General features: G+C 52.3%; 1 protein-coding gene across 1 annotated transcript in view; it reads left to right on the plus strand.

Moving 5' to 3' along the window:
• Positions 1 to 19,994, plus strand: part of WDR62 (WD repeat domain 62) — a 32,512-nt gene that overhangs the window by 9,490 nt on the left and 3,028 nt on the right. The window contains exons 8-24 of the mRNA XM_036492528.2: positions 194 to 354; positions 533 to 722; positions 3,757 to 3,894; positions 5,566 to 5,744; positions 6,957 to 7,048; positions 7,525 to 7,650; positions 9,602 to 9,669; positions 9,750 to 9,871; positions 10,563 to 10,638; positions 11,032 to 11,143; positions 11,244 to 11,307; positions 14,625 to 14,747; positions 15,449 to 15,582; positions 16,300 to 16,352; positions 17,618 to 17,836; positions 19,311 to 19,438; positions 19,716 to 19,816. Of these exons, the coding sequence (XP_036348421.2) occupies positions 194 to 354; positions 533 to 722; positions 3,757 to 3,894; positions 5,566 to 5,744; positions 6,957 to 7,048; positions 7,525 to 7,650; positions 9,602 to 9,669; positions 9,750 to 9,871; positions 10,563 to 10,638; positions 11,032 to 11,143; positions 11,244 to 11,307; positions 14,625 to 14,747; positions 15,449 to 15,582; positions 16,300 to 16,352; positions 17,618 to 17,836; positions 19,311 to 19,438; positions 19,716 to 19,816 (2,086 nt within the window). The remainder of the gene's footprint in view (positions 1 to 193; positions 355 to 532; positions 723 to 3,756; positions 3,895 to 5,565; positions 5,745 to 6,956; positions 7,049 to 7,524; positions 7,651 to 9,601; positions 9,670 to 9,749; positions 9,872 to 10,562; positions 10,639 to 11,031; positions 11,144 to 11,243; positions 11,308 to 14,624; positions 14,748 to 15,448; positions 15,583 to 16,299; positions 16,353 to 17,617; positions 17,837 to 19,310; positions 19,439 to 19,715; positions 19,817 to 19,994) is intronic.

A 19,994-nucleotide genomic window follows, 5' to 3' on the forward strand; every position in this document is an offset into this window, starting at 1 on the left:
TGGCTGGCAGCTTTGCTCCCAAGTGACCCTGCAATATCCTGACTTCAAAAATGTTACAGTGTGCCAAGTTGAGCTTCTTAGATTCAAGGGACTAAAACTGCTTTCTGGAGTCCCAGGCTGCTCTGCCAGTCTCTGTGGTCCTGGGCAGGCCATAGGAAGCATCAGGTTCACTGAGTCCCCTTTGTCCCCACAGGTGTCCCTGTCTTCCTGTCTCTGTGTCAGCCAGGAGCTCATCTTCTGCGGCTGCACAGATGGGATCGTCCGCATCTTCCAGGCCCACAGCCTGCATTACCTCGCCAACCTGCCGAAGCCACACTACCTTGGGGTAGATGTGGCCCAGGGCCTGGAGCCCAGGTACTGCCCAGCAAGTTGGCAGTCCCTGTTAGAAGGAAAGCAAAGGGAGGAGGAAGCGGGGTTGGAGTGGGAGGGATGGATGACATTAAGGCAGGAGGCAGCTCTGGAGACACCAGAGGTGCCTGTCACTGGTTGTGGTGACATTAATGGTGGCTGACGATTTGTGTGGCCTTGTTAGCTTCCTCTTCCAACGGAAGGCAGAAGCGGTCTACCCAGACACAGTGGCCTTGACCTTTGATCCTGTGCACCAGTGGCTGTCCTGCGTTTATAAAGACCACAGTGTCTATGTGTGGGATGTTAAGGATATCAACAAAGTGAGCAAGTTGTGGTCCGAGCTCTTCCACAGCTCCTACGTCTGGAATGTGGAGGTGAGCCCCTCTTGCTTCTTCTGCCATTGCTCTGCTCAGCTCCCATGTGGGGACCCAGAGAAAGCTGCCACAGAGTTTGCACAGCCTGTCAGCTATTCTTTCCAAAGATACTCATCGGGGCCTGTGTGGTGGTGCAGCTGGTTAAGTTGCCACTCATGGTGCTGGCAGTTCAAGCCCTGGCTGCAGTTCTGGGCTCCTGGCTTTAGCCTGGCCTAGCTCCAGCCAGTTAACCCATGGCTGGAAAATCGCTTCCTATGTAACTCTGCCTTTCAAATAAGTAAATCTTTAAAAAATATTTTAGGAAGAATCAGAATATGAATGACGCAAAAACATGTTCATTTACCCTAATCCTGCCAGGCCCCTACAGGGCCTGAGAGACACAGCCAAGAAGGAAATGCCTTCCCTCAATGGCGCTCCGGGAGGGAGACAGACGTGGCACGTCACCAGGCTGTAACACACCAAGTAGCATCACTGCCCTGAAGAAGTGGAGCAAGGAAAGGGGAGGGGGATTGAGGTGCTGTTCTAGAAAAAGCAGCCAGGGGAGGCCTGTGAGGACAGGGCCTTCCAGCGCACTTGCCAGAAGTGACCGATGCTCATGGGGGCTTGCCTGGAGGCTCGTTTGTGTCTCTTACTGTGCATTTTGTTTCCAAGTATGAGTTTGTGGGTGGTTTTTTTTTTCTTTCTTCTTTATGGTTGCTCAAACTTTGCTTTGCATATAAGACAAGTAGTGGGGAGAGAACTGTATTTTATTCAATTCATGTTTACTTTTTTTTTTTTTTTTAAAGATTTATTTTTTATTTTTATTACAAAGTCAGATATACTGAGAGGAGGAGAGACAGAGAGGAAGTGGAGCTGCCGGGATTAGAACCAGCGGCCATATGGGATCAAGGCGAGGACCTTAGCCACTAGGCCACGCTGCCGAGCCCAATTCATGTTTACTTTTGCTGAAAAAGTCTTACTATTGGAACTGCTTGTCCTACAGAAATTATGTTTCCTCTGCCCCAACTCAAGATAGAAAGAACTTGGGCCTTTTGAGTGAGTGCCTCTTCAGCCTTTGGGCTCTCCTGAATCTGTGTGCCTCACAGGACTAATATTTTTGTTGCACTTTTTCACTTAGTCAAAAAAAATTTTTTTTTTTTATAGGTGAATCTTTTCACTAGTTCTGGAAAGTTCTAGGCCGATTTAAGAGTTGTTTGTACCCTCGCTATGATTCTTTTTTTTTTTTTTTTTTTTTTTTACTTTTTAATTGTTTAACTTTATTACTGTTGCACCATTTATACAATTACATATAATTTCAATGCATCCATTGTACTTTTTTGGGGGTTTTTTTTTAATGTTTTTTTTTTCCATTTTCCAATGAGTGGAGTGTTGGTGTCTGTGACACAAGAATGGAAGAGAAACTGGAACTGCAATGAACGCGGACTTTTTTTTTTCATTTCCACTGACCAATAAACAGAACTACAGGTGCACCCAACCACGGACATGCATTAACTCGACATGAGAAATCTAGGTAGGCTAAGTAGGAGGAGAGAATGTTTGTTACTCCCAAAAATATCTGGAGAGGCAGAATGGAGAAGTGGCGTCGAGATACATGTGGACAGCTAGGTGGGCTCCGTCTGAAAGTTGGCATTCATCCACAAAGCTAAAAAAATATTAAAATAAGAAAGGCTGTAAATCAAAGCGAGACACAGAAAATACTGCTTTCATAAAGATCCAGAGGCCCTTGGCACAGGCCCTGTGGGCAAAAATCAAACACACCACTCGCGACTCCCCTTGCAGAGAGGGCAAGCCCCTTGGCTCTCAAGGGGTGCCTGCCACGGCAGCTCAGGTACAAACAAGGGACTGCACTTTCAGACAGTGATCTTTCAACCCAGGACTTACTGGTAAAGTTGACTGAAGGTATAGTAGATATTTCCCCACAAAAATACTATTTGGATTCTCCCTACCCCTCCCTCCCTCAATGGGACATCCTTATTTTTATTTTTCCCTTGGGCAATACATATCCTTACTTCCCATTTGAAACAAGTTAGTATAGGACAGAGAGAGAGAAAAGAGGGTGAGTGAGAGGGTGGAGAGGGAGAGAAGGGGGAGGAAAGACCCTCTCTATGATTCTAATGTCCTATTTCTGAAAGGGAAACCGAGAAGGCCACACAAGACTTAAGCCGGTTTCTCCGTTAGTGTTAGCAGCTGCTCAGTGACGAGCTGCATCTTGAGGATGTGGTGATATCTGAACCCACCATCTCTGCTTATTAGCTGAACTGCTTATATGAAGATGCACTGCCCCTTCTGGTCCCCATTTGTTCATCCAGTGGTATACTTAGTATAGGAAAAACTTGGTTCTTTCCCTTTATTTGCTGGTTTTCAAGATAATAAAATGGTTACCTATCCTCTAAAGGTAGTTAGATATGTTATTTAATATTGTTACTAATTCACATTGAAATATATTGGAAATATTATTTTACAAAAAAAAGTATGTATTTACTCAAAAGTCAGAGTCTTTATAGAGAACCCCCATCTGCTAGTTTACACCATAACAGCCAAAACGGGACCAGGCCAAGCCAGGAGCAAGGGCGTCTTTTCTTTCTAATTTCCAGGAGCAATTTTATTTGATTCTCTTTCAGCTCTGCTTAATCTTTGTAGTTTTTGGTTGACATTGCATCCTTTTAGTCTTGTCACAGTTATTTTTTGTTTGTGTAAATATGGTGAATATGGTTATTTTATGTTCGGAGAATTCCAGTATTCAAAGTCTGCTACATTCTGAATCTCTTGCTTCTTGTCCCTGCCACATGTTTCCCTTCTGTGCTTAGTGATCTTTGGCTGAGCTGTTTTTCGCTGGAAATTTATGGAAATGTTTGAAGGACTCAAGGTGGGATGAGGGTGATGGCATCTTGTGTATTTGTTTCTTGGTTAGTTCTGTCACAGAATGTGGCACTGTTCTGTTACTCTGAACAGCTTACAGATGCAGCATGTATCATGGGGCTGTGTTGCGCCAACTGTAATAAATCGCCTTTGCCTTGTTCTCTGGGAACTGTAGGTGTATCCTGAGTTTGAAGAGCAGAGAGCTTGCTTGCCATCAGGATCTTTCCTGACTTGTTCCTCAGACAACACCATCCGCTTCTGGAACATGGATGGTAGCCGTGACTCTCACTGGCAGAAGAACATCTTCAGCAATGTAAGTGGCTTCTTGTGAAGCATCTTTGCAGGTAAACATTAAGCCAGGATACTAGGTCAGGAGGGAACCTTCTAGAACATACATGCTAGGCTGCATAGGGCACAGGAGGCAGGAACTACAGCATGTCACCCTCCTCTCATCTCTCATTTCTCTGCTCTGTCTGAGGTGGCGCGGCCTGGCTTTTCTGATTCACCCTGCCAGCTAGCTCCTGCTCACTAGGTGTGTGGGGGTACAACCACCCCAGGCAGCCTAACACTCAACAGTGATGCAGTTGTCACCCACGTGTTGTATCAAAATTCCCTGGAAGAGTACCTGATGGGCCAAGCCAGCCAGAAACATTCCCTCACTAGCATCCACTTACTGGGGCACCAGGTGGGCACTGGCAGGATCCTAAGACCATCAACCAAGGAGAAGAGAGTTTGCTGAAGGAATTCAGTCACCATTCCTAGATGAGTTAGGGAGCTTGTCTGGGGAGTTGAGGCTGGAATCTTGCATGTAAGTCTTCTGCAGATGCCGTTACGATCCCTGTCGAGTGCTTTGCTGCACACTGGGACAGAGCAGTGACCAAGAGGCTCTTCTGCCCTTGCCCCGTGGTCAAGTAGGGGAGGCAGAGAGTGAACTGACAGTCGCACAGCTGATGTGTAATCACAGATGCAACAAAGCGCCATAGCCATCACCCAGGGCAAATAGGACCGTGCACCGTACCGTGGCATCTTGTCTGGGAAATGAGGCACAGCTTTCTGAGGAAGAGCTCATGGAGCTGAGAGACACAGAGGTTGGAGGGAGTAAAGGGGAAGGTCAAGTTCCACACCTAGGGCCCTGTGGTGGGGAAGAGCTGGGTGGGTCAGAAAGCTGGAAGTGGTCAGTGTTACTGGAACAAAGCAGACCCTGGAAGTGGTGTGTGTGGCAGGCCCTGCCTTCCCACCCCTCCTCACTCCCTGCCCAAGGACACAGTCTTCTGCATCTGGGAAAGGTAGTTTGTGTTTGGCTCAAAACAAGAGGTAAAGGGCCTGGCATGATAGCGTAGTGGTTAGGGTCCTCGCCTTGGACACGCCAGGATCCCATATGGGCGCCAGTTCTGGTCCTGGCAGGCCCGATTCCCATCCAGCTCCCTGCTTGTGGCTTGGGAATGCAGTCGAGGATGGCCCAAGGCTTTGGAACCCTGCGCCCGTGTGGGAGACCTGGAGGAAGCTCCGGGCTCCTGGCTTCGGATTGGCTCAGCTTCAGCCATTGCGGCCACTTGGGGAGTGAGTCATCGGATGGGGGAATCTTCCTGTCTGTCTCTTCTCTCTGTATATCCCCCTTTCCAATAAAAATAAATAAATATATATAAAGTGTTGGACTTCTCCCTCACGAGTCGAAAGGTAACCACATGGCAGCTGTAGGAAGTCCTTCGAGCCGCAGCGCCCTTCCTGCTCCCCATCAGGTCATTTTGGAGGTGGCCCTGTTCTCATGCTGCACTGTCGCTGCTGGAGCTGGAGCCGTATCTCACAGCCCAGAACAGGTTCGTGCAGCCCCATGCAGCTGCAAGAGACACCGGGAAACACTGCTCGATGCTTTTGGCTCCAGATGCGCAGTTCTAGGACTGACGAAGCCTAGGGCTCTGGTTTCAGCGAGGCTTGGAGTCATAGCCCTGAGCTGAGTCTACCCTCCCTACCTTCCTTCCTACAGACCCTTCTGAAGGTTTTGTATGTGGAAAATGACACCCAGCACCTGCAGGACATGTCGCGCTTCCCCGACCGGGGGATCGAGAACGGGACCCCCGTGGATGTGAAAGCTGGGGTGCGCGTCATGCAGGTCAGTCCTGATGGCCAGCACTTGGCTTCAGGCGACCGCAGTGGAAATCTGAGGCAAGTGGGCCCTGGTGGCATCTAGGTATGCCTCCCAGCAACAGCTTGGCTTCTCAGGGCAGCAGGGAGGAGCCCGGGCTTGGCCCCTCCACTTGCCCACTGGGAAGGAGGGACTGAAGCAGGCTGGTGACCAGCCACCCTGGCGAGGCAAGCTGGGAAGAGGGCTAGACAGCAGCTTTGCCTTCGGTGTGGAGACACGGGCTCCACCCACCTTGTGGTGCCCATGTGGAACTGACAGTGGAGGTGCCAGGTGAGGGGGACCTGAGAGAGGGACCAGGTGGGACATCTGAGGGCCCAGGCTACAGAGCTCACTCAACAGGTACTGGCAGAACAGGAGCCCTGTCACAGGGACAGTGACAGGGGAAACCAGAGAGCCTGTACCCCTTAAGAGGACACCCATCAGGTGGCACCAAAGGAAGCACAAGTTACAGACTCTTCTGTGAAATTCTGTGATCCTTAAACAGAAATTGTTGCCCGAGGCAAACCCAGTGTGTCTGTGGGCTGCTCATGCTGTTGGAACTTAGCCATGGGTGGTCAGCGGATAGCAGGAGCCCACGAGGGTCCAGCGCTCTCCCTGGGCCAGGCACAGGCCTCAGCTGACTGAATCATCTTGCCAACCCTCTGAAGGAAGTGCTGTTGTCAGCTCTGTTGTTTTTTTTTTTTTTTTTTTTCAGATGAATGAGCCAGGACTGGTGAGGCAAATAGCTAATAATCTGAATAGAGAGTAGGGAGCTGGCTATCCTGTTTACTAATGTCATTTGGGAAGAATGGAGAGGGTCTAGATTTGAGGCTCTTGAAGGATGACAGATTGGAACCAGACATTGTTGTGTAAAGGTTGTAGCCTTGACTGTGACCTCTGACCCCTGGCCTCTATGCTGCTCCCATAGACACACACACACACCCCCGCTGCAGCACACCTAGGCTGTGTTGGACTGTTCTAGGTCCTGTGGTTCTGTTCTGACCCATGGGCCACAGGAGCAGGTGCCCTCTCATGTCTCTGGCTCGACACTTCCCTTAGTGAGGGCAGGTTTCTAGGTGAGCAGAGGTGGTTGGGCAGCCGTGGACCAGGTGGCTGGGACAGGGGTTCCACGTTGCCTCCCTGGCTATCATAAGCTTGTCTGGCAGTGGTACAGCACCTGGGGTCAGTGGGGTTGGGAGGGTTGGGCAGCCAAGACTCCAGGCTGGGAAGAACGGGCAATATGTGTCTCCCAGAATCCATGAGCTACACTTCATGGACGAGCTGGTCAAGGTGGAGGCCCATGATGCTGAGGTGTTATGCCTGGAGTACTCCAAACCTGAGACAGGTGAGTCCACCGTTGGTGTTGGGTGATCAGATGGAGCCACGGAAAGAACCTGTGACTGTTGGGAGTATGGAGGACAGGTCTTCTGTGTTTAGTAAAGGAGCCTGTTGCTGCATAGAGCAACTAGGGTGACTGGGACACGAAGACTCAGCTGACCAGTTTACTGTTGATTCCAGTATCCCCCAAAGGGCCCAAGCTAGAGAGCTGAATGCGTGCATGAGCTTGTCCTCCGCCGAAGAAGGCAGATCAGTTGTTAGGAACAAGTTTGGAACCTACGGAAAACTGCCAGGATATTGTAGTGAACAAACACCTGCAGACCTTTTCGAGACCCCTAGGGTCTGACAGCCTGGCTGACGTGGTTGTCTGAACTTTGTGTTCCTCCTCTTCGTCTGTGTGTCATGTGAGTCCCCCTGCCTTCTGGGAGGCTGACGCATCCACACAGCTTCCAGGAACCCTGGGTCCATCTCTTGCACACACAGGACTGACCTTGCTGGCCTCGGCCAGTCGGGACCGACTGATCCACGTGCTGAATGTGGAGAAGAACTACAACCTGGAACAGACCCTGGATGACCACTCTTCCTCTATCACAGCCATCAAGTTTGCTGGTGAGCCCCTTCCTTCCTGCCTCTGGCACCATGTTACCTGGGTCCCTTTTATGCAGGGAACAGCAGAAATTCCCTCCAGAACCAGATGGAACCGAAGGGGCAGACAAGCTGAAGCTCTGGTTTTAGGCACAGTTGAATCCAAGGGATGAAGTGTGTTTTGGGGTGTGTGTGTTTAACTATCAGCTGTCCATCTGAACTGAACCTTTCATGGGTGGGGTCTTACACTCCTGAAAGATAATTCCGCTCTCCCCACTGATTGCAACAGAGGCTGACTTTCCTTGCCCTGACTTGAGGAACCTGCCCTTCCCAGAAACAGCTATCAGTGCCATATCCGACCCAGGTGTCCCCTGATTCAGGAGGACTAGCCTGAAGAGGGTGTCCCTAAAAGGAAAATCAGGGTGCTAGCTCTCTGATATGGAACAAGCACTGTAACCCTGGCAGGACAAACGGTGACAGCACCTGTCTGCTCTGTCCCACACTGCCAGCACATGCAGACCCGAGTACCTTACCTAAGGTTGTCCTTCTTTAAAGCCTGCGCCCAATTGGGAAATGGAAGGAATTCTTGCAAGACTAGAAAGATCTGGTGTGGAGATTCCTGGCCTCACGGGATTCTAAAGGAGTCAGGACCTGTGAGGATTTAACTGATGAAAACCCAGGAACTGTCCAAACTGTAGTTAGGGAGACTGTATTCCTGGAGAGAACACATCAGTTAACTCCAAGATCTAGACTGTCAAGAGGTTTTGCCCAGAAGTAATGACTGCGCAAAGGGAGTTAGACCTCCAAGTTACCTCTGAAGCAACGTGGGGCCCTCTCTGGTTGGTCTGAAAGGATGCCAAGCTAAGCCCGCCTGCTGGGTGCCCTGCTGTGGCTGAACTGGCTTACCCAGCGGTGATGTGGAAACTGAGCAGTGGTGGAAAGGAGGTGCTGCCAGCCACAGCCTGGCCTCCACTGTGCTGCTAAAGAAGAATTTAGTCTCTCCACCCGCTCCATAGAAACAGGAGAGGAGGAACCCTATGTCTGTGTACAATTACAAAGGAGCACAGTGAGCATCCATGCCCAAGTTCACTGGCGGTGGCTGTGGCCTGGGACAATGCACCCACTATTTATGGCCAGAGATGGTTCAGCTTACCTGTGGTTTGAATAGTATTAAATATTAGTCGCAAGAGCCATGGGCTAGGCAGAATTTACTTATAGTGGGCAGGCCCTCCTGGGACACTCCCAAATCATGCCTCCTCCCCCCACAGGACCCATTCCCTTCTGAGCACCCCAACTCCTGCTTGAGTAATGTCTGGTGCTGGACCAGCAGGCCCAGGCTCTCGTGTGTGCTGTCGTAAAGGACTGCTCTGGCAGGACTGCTGATATGCATTCTTCCCCTACTGCATAGAGAAGTGCACACTGAAGGAGCAATAGTGGGTTGTGTTTGCCACATGGCAGCCCCCAAGTCCAGGGCTTCACTAGGGCAGGACTGTGATTAGAATCATCATAGGCAGGCAGCTGTGGCTCAGGAGGGGCCTAGACTTCGAGCAGAGCATTTGCAGCTGTGGCTGGGGCACTGAAGAATGCCTGACCCTAGGCTGTCTCTGTGTGCCCCAGCACAAGGCCTGTGTCACTGAGTCCATGTTGACCTTGTACAGGGAGTGGCGAAAGGCAGTCTGGAAGGTCAGGCCCATGTGCAGGCCTGGTGTCAGGTTCACTGGACGTTGTCAATGGGGTGAGCTGTCCAGCTTGTCCCCACTTGTTCCCACCACAGTGCTACCTCCCCTCTGTTGCTGGCATCATTGGTCTGTCCCACATCAGCAATCGTGTCCCTGGCCTTGGTTTTCCTATTCAGCCTTGTGGCCAGTTGCACAGGCCTGCCTTGCAGGTCGGTTTCCCATGCCATAGAGTTCTCTGGCCGGGGCCCCCGACTGTGCAGCTGGCCAGGTCCCACCCACTGCCTGCTCTTCCCCAGGCCACAGAGACATCCAGATGATCAGCTGCGGGGCCGACAAGAGCATCTACTTCCGCAGTGCCCAGCAGGTGGGGGCGGTGTCCTCCTGGAGGGTCGGGGGTGGACACTGGTCAGGGGTGTCCACTAAAAGTCCTGCCTCTCCTGCCAGGCCTCAGACGGGCTACACTTTGTCCGTACCCACCACGTGGCAGAGAAAACCACCTTGTATGATATGGACATTGACATCACCCAGAAGTATGTGGCTGTGGCCTGCCAGGACCGCAACGTGAGGTGAGGAATGTAGCTGGGCTTTAGCCAAGCCTCTCCTGGGCCATCTAATCTCCCCTTGCTCATCTGGCTTCTTGGAAGTTGGGAGGGGTGGAGGAACCCAGGGAATGTTTCTTGGAAGCTGGGCCCTCCCAGGCATGGCCACCAGGTCTACAGAGGGCTTCTTCCAGTCCCCTGACAGTCTGTGCGTGAGTCATTCCCGTGCCTTCCCTGAGTCTCTCTCGGGGCTGCGCAGTGTTGGGGTCACAGCTGTGGTCAGGACAGCCCTGGGCCTTCCTGCATGGAGCTTCTGGCCTAGTGGAAGGGACACGGCTCCTTTACCAGACAGTGACAGCACAGAGTGGTCAGGCCCAGATAGGGGAGTCTGGAGGTGCTCCTTGACTTCTGGAGGGAGACCACCTGAGGTAGACCTCAGAAGACTTCTAGAGGGAGGTGGAGTGATCTGGGGAAGCAGGGAACAGAGTGCACACAGATCTCTGCCTCCCCCGAGGCAGGAGCGGGAGACATTAACTCAGCACTTCCCCCAGTAGATGGGGTCTCTGTCCCCGAAGCCGGGTTTCTGTCCAGGCACCAGATGGATGGGGACAAGAAGTAATAGAAGCTTTGGGGGAGAGGAGGGCAGCAGGAACCAGTTGGTAGACAGGCGTGGACAGGTAGGCCATGTTGGCTACATTCTGCCCTCTCCCTTCCCCAGGGTCTATAACACCATGAATGGGAAGCAGAAGAAGTGCTACAAGGGCTCCCAGGGGGACGAGGGATCCCTGCTGAAGGTGAGGAGGGGGTTGCCCACTGCCCAGAGGGACCACCTGAGCCCTGTGTCCTTGATGCTTAAAGGGTCACAGGCTGGCAGCCCCCAAGCGCGGTGAGGGGTGTAGGGAGGGCATTTGGGTGTTGGGGGACAATCCAAGAGGCCTGGACTACTCTCTGGGCTTGCCCTGGCTGGGTACATGCTGCCAAGGCCAAGGTGAAGACTTCAGCTGCTCTAGCCACTTCCTTCCTTCCCCGGTAAGGCAGGAGCAGGAGTTTCTCTCCTGCCTAGCTGATGGTGAAGGCTGTGGGGCATGATTCCCCATTGTGGGGTCCTGCACAGGGCTGGGCCTCTGCCCCTCCTCAGAGGGAAGAAGCAGGTAGGCTGAGGGGCACCTGGGTCCTCTTCCCTGCAGGTTCACGTGGACCCCTCAGGCACCTTCCTGGCCACGAGCTGCTCTGACAAAAGCATCTCACTGATCGACTTCTACTCAGGCGAATGTGTTGCCAAGATGTTTGGTCATTCAGGTTGGTGTACCTGGCTGCACGGCACCCTCTCCCACGTCTGCCCCTGTCCACATGGTCTTGGACTCCAAAGGCAAGTGCAGCTTTTCTACTTTGCTTGCAGAAATCGTCACTGGCATGAAGTTCACCTATGATTGTCGTCACCTCATCACAGTGTCTGGAGACAGGTGGGCAGGGATAGAGGCTGCCCCTGGCTGGGGCTCCCTGGGAACAGATGGCACATATATGAAAAGACCTCAGAAAGTTAGTGAAAGGGGCCAGGGTTATGGCTTTGCAGGTAAAGCTACTGCTGCAATGCCAGCATCCTATATAGGTGCCAGTTTGAGTCCTGGCTGCTCTGCTTCCAGTCCAGCTCTCTGCTAATGGGCTTGGAAAAACAGCAGAGGATGGCCCGAGAGCTAGGGCCCTGCCACCAGTTTGAGAAACACAGAAGGTTTTTGGTCTCTTGGTTTCATTTTGGCCCAGATGTGGCCATTGCAGCTGTCTGGGGAGTGAACCAGCAGATGGAAGATCTCTGGCTCTCTGTATAGTTCAGTAAGTAAGTAAATCTTTAAAATAGTAAGACTCCAGCTTTGTGACACAGCAGGTTAAGCCTTCACCTACAAGGTTGGCATCCCGTATGGGTGCCAGTTCAAGTCCCAGCTGCTCAAATTGCAATCCAGCTCCCTGCTAATGCATCTGGGAAAGTAGTGGAAGATGGCCCAAAGCCTTGGGACCCTGTATCCACATGGGACTCCTGGAAGAAGCCTCAGGCACTTAGCTTTGTCCTAGCCCAAATATAATAAATGAATAAAAAATAAAAATATGAAAAGTAGAATTAAGAGATGTTTATTTTGGTGCAGAAACATTTAGAAATATACACATTGCTTTAAAACCTTTTTTAATTTTTTCCTACGCATTTTAATTTTTTTCAGATTTATTTTATTATATTTTTTTTTATTGGAAAGTCAGTTATACAAAGAGGAGGAGAGACAGAGAGGAAGATCTTCCATGTGATGATTCACTCCCAAACACCAGAACCATAACGCCCAGAGCTGAGCTGATCCAAAGCCAGGAGCCTGGAGCCTTTTTCGGGTTTCCCATGCAGGTTCAGGATTCCAGGCTTTGGGCCATCCTCAACTGCTTTCCCAGGCCATAGGCAGGGAGCAGGATGGGAGGCGAGGCTGCCAAGATTAGAACCGGCGCCCATATGGGATCTTGGCACGTTCAAGGCAAGGACTTCAGCTGCTAGGTTACCATGCCGGGCCCAAGATTTATTTATTTTTATTGGAAAGTCATGTATACAGAGAGGAGGAGAGACAGGAAGATCTGTTCGCTGGTTCACTCCCTAAGTGTCCACAACAGCTAGAGTTATACAGATACAAAGTCAGGAGCCAGGAGTTTCTTCCAGGTCTCCCACACAGGTACAGGGTCCCAGGGTTTGGGCTGTCCTCGACTGTTTTCCCAGGCAATAGGCAGAGAGATGGAAGGGCAGCTAGGACACGAACCAGCACCCATATGGTATCCTGGCACTTGCAAGGTGAGGATTTAGTGATTGAACTATTGTACCAGGCCAATACATAGTGCTTTTTTTTTTAATTATGTTTATTTGAAAGGCAGATTTACACAGAGGAGGGGAGACAGAGACAGAGATCTTCCAATCACTGGTTCACGTCCCAAAGGACTGCAAAGCCAGAGCTAGGCCAGCCTAAAGCCAGGAGCCAGGAACTCTGTCCAGACACCTTGGTGACAAGGACTCCAGTACTTCAGTCATCATCTGCTACTTCCCAGGCACATTATAGAGAGCAGGACTGCAAGTGGAGCAGCAGGGATTTGAACCACCACTCTAATATGGGATGGCATCCCAAGGATTGACTAAATCAACTGAACCACAATGATTTCTCATAATGGGCATTTAATTTATCTATCTGTCTGTCTGTCGCAAAGTCAGATGTACAGAGAGGAGGAGAGACAGAGGAAGATCTTCCATCCTGATTCACTCCCCAAGTGGCCACAACGGCCGGGGCTGAGCTGATCCGAAGCCGGGAGCCAGGAAACTCTTCTGGATCTCGCACATGGGTGCAGGGTCATAAGGCTTTGGGTCGTCCTCAACTGCTTTTTCAGGTCACTAACAGCGAGCTAGGTGGGAAGTGGGGCTGCCAGGACACAAACTGGTACCCATATGGGATCCTGGTACATGCAAGGCAAGGGCTTTAGCCACTAGGCTGCCGTGCTGGATCTTTCTTTCTTATTTATTTATTTAGATTTATTTGTAAAGTCAGAGTTACAGAGAGAATGAAATAAAGTGAGAAATCTTCCGACTGCTTCTTCATTCCCCCAAATGACTACAGTGACCAGGGCTGGACCAGGTCCAAGCCAGAAGCCTAGAACTCCATCTGGGTCTCCCCTATGGGTGGCACAGGTTCAAGTACATGGCCCATCCTCTGCTGCTTTTCCAGGCATGTTAGCAGGGAGCTGGATCTGAAGTGGGGCCACTGGGACTCAAAACAGGCATATAGATGCTTTGTTGCACAGTGTCAGCTGCAGTAATGGGCCTTTTCTGTGCATTTTCTTTTAAGGTTTATTTATTTTTATTGGAAAGGCAGATATACAGAGAGGAGGAGAGACAGAAAGGAAGATCTTCCATCCTATGGTTCACTCCCCAAGCGGCCACAATGGCTAGAGCTGAGCCAATCCAAAGCCAGGAGCTTCCTTCAGGTCTCCCACATGGATGCAGGGTCCCAAAGCCTTGGGCCGTCCTCGACTGCTTTCCCAAGCCACAGGCAGGGAGCAGGATGGGAAGTGGAGCTGCCAAGATTAGAACCAGTGCCCATATGGGATCCCAGCGAATTCAAGGCGAGGACTTTAACTGCTAAGCTTTCACATTGTGCCTATCTGTGAAATTTTCAAAGGCCCCTTGTTTTCATGGATTTCAAGATTTTTTTGCACCAAATAAACTTACTTTTTAAAGTCTCTTTACACTGCAGGGGCAAGCAGGTTGGCACTCAGACACCAGGAACACAGGCTGCCAACCCCAGTCATTGTGGCCATTCTGGGAGTGAACCAATGCATAGAAGACTTTTCTCTCTTGGTCATCCCTCCCCTCCACTCTAATTTTGTTTTTAAAATAAATAATGTTTTTATGAAGATGACGCCATCTAAATTGATGAGAACTGAACAAGATGATAAGCTTTGTTCCTGAGGAAGTCTGTCTTGTCACCCCTTTCCATTGATACCCCACCCCGGTCGCCCCCTTCTTTGGGACTTAAGGTCTCCAGAGCAGGCCCTGGTTTGCTGGGAGCCCCTGGACCCAGGCCAGGGCATAGATCTGACATATCTGGCACTCCTACATGAAGCTGATGAGTGGTGCTTTCCAGCATGGTCTAGGGACAGGGTCTTGGTTGTGGTTTTCAAGGTGGCTCTGGAACCTGAGGTGTGACGTGTGGCAATGGCACGTTCAGTCCCCTGTCCCTGCCCCATCCAACTGTGCCTTTGGTCTCTGCAGCTGCGTGTTCATCTGGCACCTGGGCCCCGAGATCACCAACTGCATGAAACAGCACTTGCTGGAGATTGACCACCAGGAACAACAGCAGCACACCAAGGACCGGAAGTGGCACAGTGGCTCCAGGTCCTGGTGGCCTCTCTCTACCTCATCTGGGCCCCATGAGGAGTGAGGGATGTTGGGCACATGGCCATGGTCGAGATAGCCCTGGGCCCTGCCTTCGTGCCGTCACAGCCCAATGGGGAGGAAGTTGACATAGAAACTTGACTTGGCATTGGAAATTCTGGGAATGCACATAGGAGGGGGTTTCAAGTTGAAAAGCAAAGTGCTTGGCTAGCATGTCCTCATGGGCGTGCGAGAGCCCGAGCCCAGCCAGCTGGCAGCTGAGCATCCTCCTGCCCTGAGCGGAAGCTGAGCCTTCCGTGTTTTCCCTGCCGTCTCCTAGCTGTCCGTCATGCCCTCCCTGTCCTGAGGCTTTGCCCTTTCCCCCATGTGGCCCCTCAGGGCTCTGTGGGGAGCAGGCCTGCACAGACCCCACCCCTCAGGCCCTGGTCATGGCAGAGATGCTACAAATCTAGGTTTTGCTTTTCTGGTTTTGAGGCTGTCACCTGAGGGCTATGAGCAGGATCTGCCCCCAGTGCTGCTGACACAGTCTTGTTTCTGAGCCTTTTATATGCAGGTGAGATCTTTTTGGTGGAGGTGTTATGTCAGATGACCAGCAGCCAAGAATATGTTCATGTGGAGCCCAGCACAAGGCCCAGCTCTGGGCAAGTCCCCCAGCCTCACATGCCAGTACTTCCTCCTCACCGTGGTCCTTCCTGGCTCAGACAGGAGACGTTCGCATCCACAACTGGGGACACTCGTTCACCAAGCCCTGGAGAGCAGACGGAGGGTGAGCTGGAGGAAGAGTGTGAAGCAGAAGAGCTGCTGAAGACGCCGTCCAAAGAGAGCTTGGACGCAGGTGGGAAAGCAGCCCACTGAGGGACCTTGACTGGAACCACTGCTGGGTTTGCCCACTGCTTGGCTCTCGAGGCCCTATGACTATCCTGTCGGTTGAGACTCCCAGTATAGTAGTGACCAACCAGACTCTGGCTTAAGCAGGAAAGAGAATTTTTGGTTCATTTGACTGAAAATTTGAGAGAAGTGGCATTAGACGTGATCTAAGTAGGCAGGTGATGTAGGAAAATACGTTACCTCCATTGTTTGTCCTGCTTTTCATGTTGGCTTTGCTTTCAAGCAGAGTCTATCTTTACTAGGGGAACGATGAGATGCCCCCAACAGCTACCAGTTTCTAAAAAGCTGATTGCAGAACGTAATGTAAGTTAGTTCAGATGCAAAATCCCACGTTTCCAGTGTGAATCGTGCCTATTTCCGAGCCATTCTTTCTGATTGGCCATGAGATCACTCAACTGAGACCTTCAAATACTGTCCAAATCCAGTCCCTGCTCCACCTGTCACCGTGTAGGGCCCTCCACCCCCCTAAGTTTTTGTCCCTACTCGGTCTGTGTTGTTGAAGCTTATGAGTTCGGTTCTGCTGATTGAATTTGCATTTCCCTTGCCATCAGTGGGACGGGCACTCTTTGATCTGTGTTGCCTCCTTGGAAAGTGGCCGTTCCACGCGTGTGGCCCTTTTATCGGCCTGTTGGTTCTACCGCATGGATTCCTTGTGTCTTGCCAGATCCTCGCTGCCTGCTGACGAACGGGAAGCTGCCACTCTGGGCGAAGCGGCTCGTGAGTCTTCTGGGGGATGCCAAGGGGTTGGTGAAGGAGGGGCGTGGCTACACTATGTCCTTCCTGGAATGTTTTCTGCTTCCCCATCTCTCTCTGCCCTGGAGAGCCCTGTCGTCCCTCCAGTGCCAGCCCAGACAGCTTTGTGCTCTGGGACACCCATGTTATGTGCCAGGTGCTGTTCCGGCTGTCGGAGACCCAGCTATGAGCAGGGTGGCTGACTGTGTCCTTGCGCCTGGAGATGAGGGTCAGTGTCCATAATGAATAGGAAGTTCTGTGGCACATCAAGAGCCTGTAAATGCTCTGAACAAACACACTGAGGAGGAGAGTGAGCCAAGTGGGCCGTGCAGTTAAGGGGAAGCAAGAGAGAGTTTGAGGGAGGATGATGACTGGGCAGTGCCAGGGCTTGAACTTAGTGTGAGCCAGGAGGAGCATGGGGGCTGAGGGGCACATGCGGCATGTGGGTGGCGTGGAGTAGAAAAGCTCGGGGAGGACCCAGAGGCCATGCGTGTGATAGGTCCCTTGACATTTGCGGCTGTCCTGCAGCACTAGGGCTGTGGGCCTGGGAGCCACAGAAGGCTTCATCTAACCAGGTAGACCAATCCCTGTGGCTGCAGGTGGCAGGCATCCTGAGAGCTGGGAAGGGAGGAGGCCTGGATATAATCCAAGCTGGAGGGGTTAGACGCTGCACCGGGAGGAAGGAGAAGTGGGACTCTAGATGGATTTCAAAGGTGGATGAAGCCAGTTGATTGTGAGGGAGAGCAATATCAGGGAAGCTTTAAGATTGAAGGGATGAGTGTTGCCCCAGTGAGGAGGTAGCTAGGAGCTGTGGCATTAGAAGCTGGCAGTGGGTTATGAAACTTGAGGCTTGGGAGCTTATTTCTGGAACAATGTTGTAGTTCAGGTCAGGGCCTCGGTGCCAGCTCCCTGGGGCACCTAGTTATGCCCACTCAGGTCCTACACTTCCCTGAGCAGCACGTGTCACCATGGGAACAAGTGCAGCAGTGCCGCCATGCCGAACCTCAGTGCGGGCACCCCGCTCGCTCCTCACTTGTACCCCCATGTCACACTGGGGAAGCTAAGGCTCAGAGTTCCACAGCAAGGACTGGGTGGGTGACACTGCCCCGAGGCAGGCTGGCTCTAGCCCCCTGTCCCACTCTGTCTCCACCCACAGTGTTTGTAGGAGCAGTGGTGGGCAGGGCCAATTGGGCACATCTGCCTTCCACTCATATATGGGTGGCAGATCTAACAGACCTGTCTGCCTCAAGCTAGGAGATGATGACGTGGCCGAGGGCTGGGCTTTCCACACCAAGCGCAGCTACCAGCCCCATGGCCGCTGGGCTGAGCGGGCCGACCAGGAACCCCTCAAGACCATCCTGGATGCCCATGAGCTGGATTGCTACTTCACCCCCATGAAGCCCGACAGCTTGGAGGACTCCATTCTGGACACGGTGGAGCCACAGAACCTGGCAAGCCTGCTCAGCGAGGTAGGTCCCGTCCAGCCTGGTCTGCGGCCCCTGTGTAACGGCTGCCCATCCAGGACGGTGGCCCTAGCACTCTTGCTGTGCAGTGGGACTGACTGGCCTGCTCTGGCGACGTGGAGAATGTGGTATAAGATGAGGAGGCCAGGAGGGGGAGCCCCAGTTTGCTGCACAGCCAAGTGTCCCTTCAGGAAGCAGGTGCCTTGGGGTTTAAGAGCTTGAGTCTTAGAGCAGCCAGTCTGTATCTGAGTGAGGGGCATTGGAGCAGATTGCGCCTTGACCCCACCCATCCTGACTGTGCGACCTGGAGCAAGCAGCTTGCCTCTCTCTACCTCCAAGGGTTTCTGCAGGCAGCCAACACCAAGAACAGGCCAGGTCCACAGCAGCTTGCCTCTCTCTACCTCCAAGGGTTTCTGCAGGCAGCCAACACCAAGAACAGGCCAGGTCCACAGCAGCTTGCCTCTCTCTACCTCCAAGGGTTTCTGCAGGCAGCCAACACCAAGAACAGGCCAGGTCCACAGCAGCTTGCCTCTCTACCTCCAAGGGTTTCTGCAGGCAGCCAACACCAAGAACAGGCCAGGTCCACAGCAGCTTGCCTCTCTCTACCTCCAAGGGTTTCTGCAGGCAGCCAACACCAAGAACAGGCCAGGTCCACAGCAGCTTGCCTCTCTCTACCTCCAAGGGTTTCTGCAGGCAGCCAACACCAAGAACAGGCCAGGTCCACAGCAGCTTGCCTCTCTCTGCCTCCAAGGGTTTCTGCAGGCAGCCAACACCAAGAACAGGCCAGGTCCACAGCAGCTTGCCTCTCTCTACCTCCAAGGGTTTCTGCAGGCAGCCAACACCAAGAACAGGCCAGGTCCACAGCAGGGCCTGGCAGCTTCAGCGCTGACTCTTGTTTTCCAAACCAGGTGCTTTTTTGTTCTGCTGTATCATTTTGTTCCTTCTTTATTATGGTATAAGTCAAGCATACTTCCAAAAGCTTGTTGAAAATGGAATCAAAGCATAAGTTGATTTTGGAGCGGAAGAAAAAACCCTGAAGTCCATGCCGTTTTGTGTATTTTTGTTTGTTTTTGTACTGTGCATTTCTGGGTGCATGTTTTCAAGACCTCTTGTACATAAACAACAGTGTGCACAGACTAGGCGCAGAGCATGTTGAATTCCCTGGGTGTTCCTGCCTCCTGGAAGACCTTTTAGGGCTCTTTCAGTCAGTGCCCCCTGGCCGGGGTGACCAGTATCATGACCTCAGCACGGACTGGTCTGCTTGTTCTTGAACTTCATGTAAATGGACTCCGAGAGCAGCCTCTTCTCACTTTGGAGCCATAATGGACTGATGGTGCAGGGGTAGGGGGCACAGGGGCAGCAGAGAACCTGGCACAGGTCCTGGCTTCACATCCAGGATTGTGGGCAACCTTCCTCCCAGCCTTAGCTGGCATGACACCAGGAGGCCTGCGGGGCCTACTAAGTTCTTCTCACCCCACAGTCCGAGAGTCCCCAAGAGGATGGCCATGAGCAGCGCTCTCACCTGCCCCTGCAGAGGGAGTCAGCGGAGGCCAGCGAACTCATCCTCTACTCCCTGGAGACGGAATTGACGGTCCCGGGGACAGACAGGTGGGTGGCCCATACACCACAGGGGAGAGGAAGCCGCTGCCAAGGGGAGTCTGTGGTAAGGAATGCCTCACTCTCCCCAGCGCCTGTGGCGTGGAGCCAGATGGTGGAGAGGGCTGAGGCCGCAACTGGTTTCACAGCTCCTGGCACGGGGAAGAGGCCACAGGGGCCGTGGCAGCACCCACAGTGGAGCAGGTGGCAAGGCCAAGGTTCTGGGTGGGGCCAGCAGTGTCCTGGGCAAGTGTAGGTTCTCACTGCTCTCCTCAATATGGCATTGCAGCGAGTCCTGCGAGGCGGCCAAGGTGGGGTCTGGAGACCAGCTCGGAGACTCCTACCTCAGGGTGTCCTTCACCAGCTCCAAGGAGCAGAGCCCACCTGAGGGTAAGTGTGGGGCGGCCGAGGACCCCTCTCAGTCTGCTCAGCCTAGGCTCCTTTCTGAACAATGGTGACCTTGACCCAGCTGGGCTGAAGGTCAGAGTCAGTGGCAGCAGACAGACGTGCTCTCCGACATTGCCTGAGCCCTGTGCTTGCCCTGCAACTTCTCCATTCCAGAAAAATA

Source organism: Ochotona princeps, chromosome 16 (genome assembly GCF_030435755.1).
Source record: "Ochotona princeps isolate mOchPri1 chromosome 16, mOchPri1.hap1, whole genome shotgun sequence".
Classification (NCBI taxonomy): Eukaryota; Metazoa; Chordata; class Mammalia; order Lagomorpha; family Ochotonidae; genus Ochotona; species Ochotona princeps.